General features: G+C 43.4%; 1 protein-coding gene across 1 annotated transcript; it reads left to right on the plus strand.

Moving 5' to 3' along the window:
• Positions 1-1345: 1345 nt before the first annotated feature.
• Positions 1346-2125, plus strand: LOC130139068 (agamous-like MADS-box protein AGL82). Its single transcript, XM_056315294.1, has one exon. It carries the CDS (start codon positions 1346-1348, stop codon positions 2123-2125), a length of 780 nt encoding a protein of 259 aa, XP_056171269.1.

Here is a 2125-nt window from a genome sequence, read left to right on the forward strand (position 1 = left end):
AAAGCGAATGAACATTTTTTTTTTGTTAATATGGAATTGCTCTAAAAGATAATCTCTTTCTTCATCCCTTCTCTATAAATTGAAGTTCTTTCCTTTCTTCACGGTCAACACGCAAACCAGCTTCCACGACTGAAACACAACGGTCACTTCTCTCTCTTCTCTCCCTGTCTCTCTCTGTTTTGAATAGGAAGAGCAGCGAGAACAGAGACGTACATTACCTCTTTGCTCTGTCTCTCTTTTCTCCATTGAAGCTCTGGGGGTTTATCGAAATTTGCAGAGGGAGGAGATCTTGGTCGACGGGATTGTGAATCGGTGAGTGCTTTCTCTCTCCAATAACCCTAGGTTTATGTTTTGGTCAAAAGCGGTTTATTGAAATCTCCGTAGTTCTGTGGTGCCCAATTGTCTCTGTTTTTTGTACTCCTGTTCTCTGTTCTCTGTCTGCGCGCGATCTCAAGTTCTCGTTCAATTTCTTTGTTTTGTTTCTTGCAAAATTCGATGAAGAATCGCCCCCCCACACCTTTCTCTCTCACTCCTCTCTCTTCTCTCTCTCTTCTCTCTCTGGAATTGCTCTGAAATTTTCCTGCGACACTTCTCGTGAATTTGTTTTATCCTTCCATTGTTTTTTTCTCCTGGTTTGTCTGGATTCTGACATTTGGAGGTTACTCTCAATTACATCCTTTGACGGTGTTCCATTAGGGCAAGACATAAAAGGGAAAAAGGAAACAGGGCAAGAAAGAAGCCATACATAATGTTGTTTGAAGAGGAGAAAACACGGACGTGTTTACAAACCATTGATCGATTTCTTTCCACGATGTCAAAGATTATTTAGGCGTGAATTATGCAGAGGAAAGCCTCCATTGAGGACCAAGGTTGTTTGCTTGAAGTAACACTGTACCATCAGTTTACTGTTCAAGACATTCAACCAACTTCAACTGTCGTCTATTTTATTTTCATTTATTTATTTTTTATTTTTTGCTTAAATATATGCTTGAATTTTGGAGTTCTCCTCTGTTGGTGGCTATATCTGGTTTTTTCATTTGCTCGTCCAAAAATCAAGATCCTTTCTGAATTTTATTTTTAGATATTCAGATAGAGACAAAATCATGAATTAGCGCTTGAGGATTGCTTGGTGATCGATCCATAATATCTTTCATGCAAATTTACAGTAAAATTTTTTATCGGGTTATAATGAAGAATGTTTTCTTTTGTCCCCTCTTTATTTTTTAATTTTTCTTGTCCCTCGTTTACCAAGAATAATTGGTACAAGTCTATTTTTTCTTTCCTAATTGTTGCTGTTTCTACTTTTTTGCAGGATTTATGCAAAAAAAATTAAAAACTTTGAGACATGGGTCATCGTAAATTGCCTTTAGAGCTTATCCCCAATGAGAAAGCACGTAGGATCACCTACGAGAAGAGGAAGAATAGCATAATGAAGAAGGCCCAAGAGTTCACCACCCTATGTGGTGTCGACACATGCATGATTATTTACAGTCCCGAGGGATCCGCCACCAGTGCCAATGAACCCAAGGTTTGGCCCGCGAACCGCGAGAAGGTAAAGCACATCATCGAGCGGTACATGAGCAAGGGGGCGGACCGCCGTGCCAAGAAGACAGTCGTGTTGCCCGACTTCTTCGTGAATCGGAAGAGGAAGGTCGACACCGAGCTCACCAAGGCCCGACTGGCCAATTGGAAGGCCGAGTACCCGATCTTGGAGGCATTGATTGAGGGCCTATCCAAAGAGGACCTAGAGAGGCTATTGGGCTCTCTGGGGCACAAGCTCGAGGCGGCCAAGGTGAGGCTGGCCGTACTGGAAGAGGATGCAATGAGGAGATCATTGAGCCGCACAAATGATCATCACGCACATGTAAATGATCATATGCATCATCATCATCACATGGACGCCTCGTTTCAAGATGACTGCCATTTTGGTGATGTCCCTCCTGGACAAGACTTTCATTTCGCCACCCCGGAGGGGACGATACTTTTGGAGACATCGTCGTATGGCCCCATCATGGGCAACATGCCACTGGAAGGCACTCCGAGCTTTGGGACGTGCTATGACGAGCTGATGGTCCAACCAGCCTCGCTCCTCGTGCCGCTCTCGGTGATGCAGGCTTCGTCATGA

Source organism: Syzygium oleosum, unplaced genomic scaffold (genome assembly GCF_021117445.2).
Source record: "Syzygium oleosum isolate NSW1041296 unplaced genomic scaffold, Sole_v2.1 Sole_v2.10, whole genome shotgun sequence".
Classification (NCBI taxonomy): Eukaryota; Viridiplantae; Streptophyta; class Magnoliopsida; order Myrtales; family Myrtaceae; genus Syzygium; species Syzygium oleosum.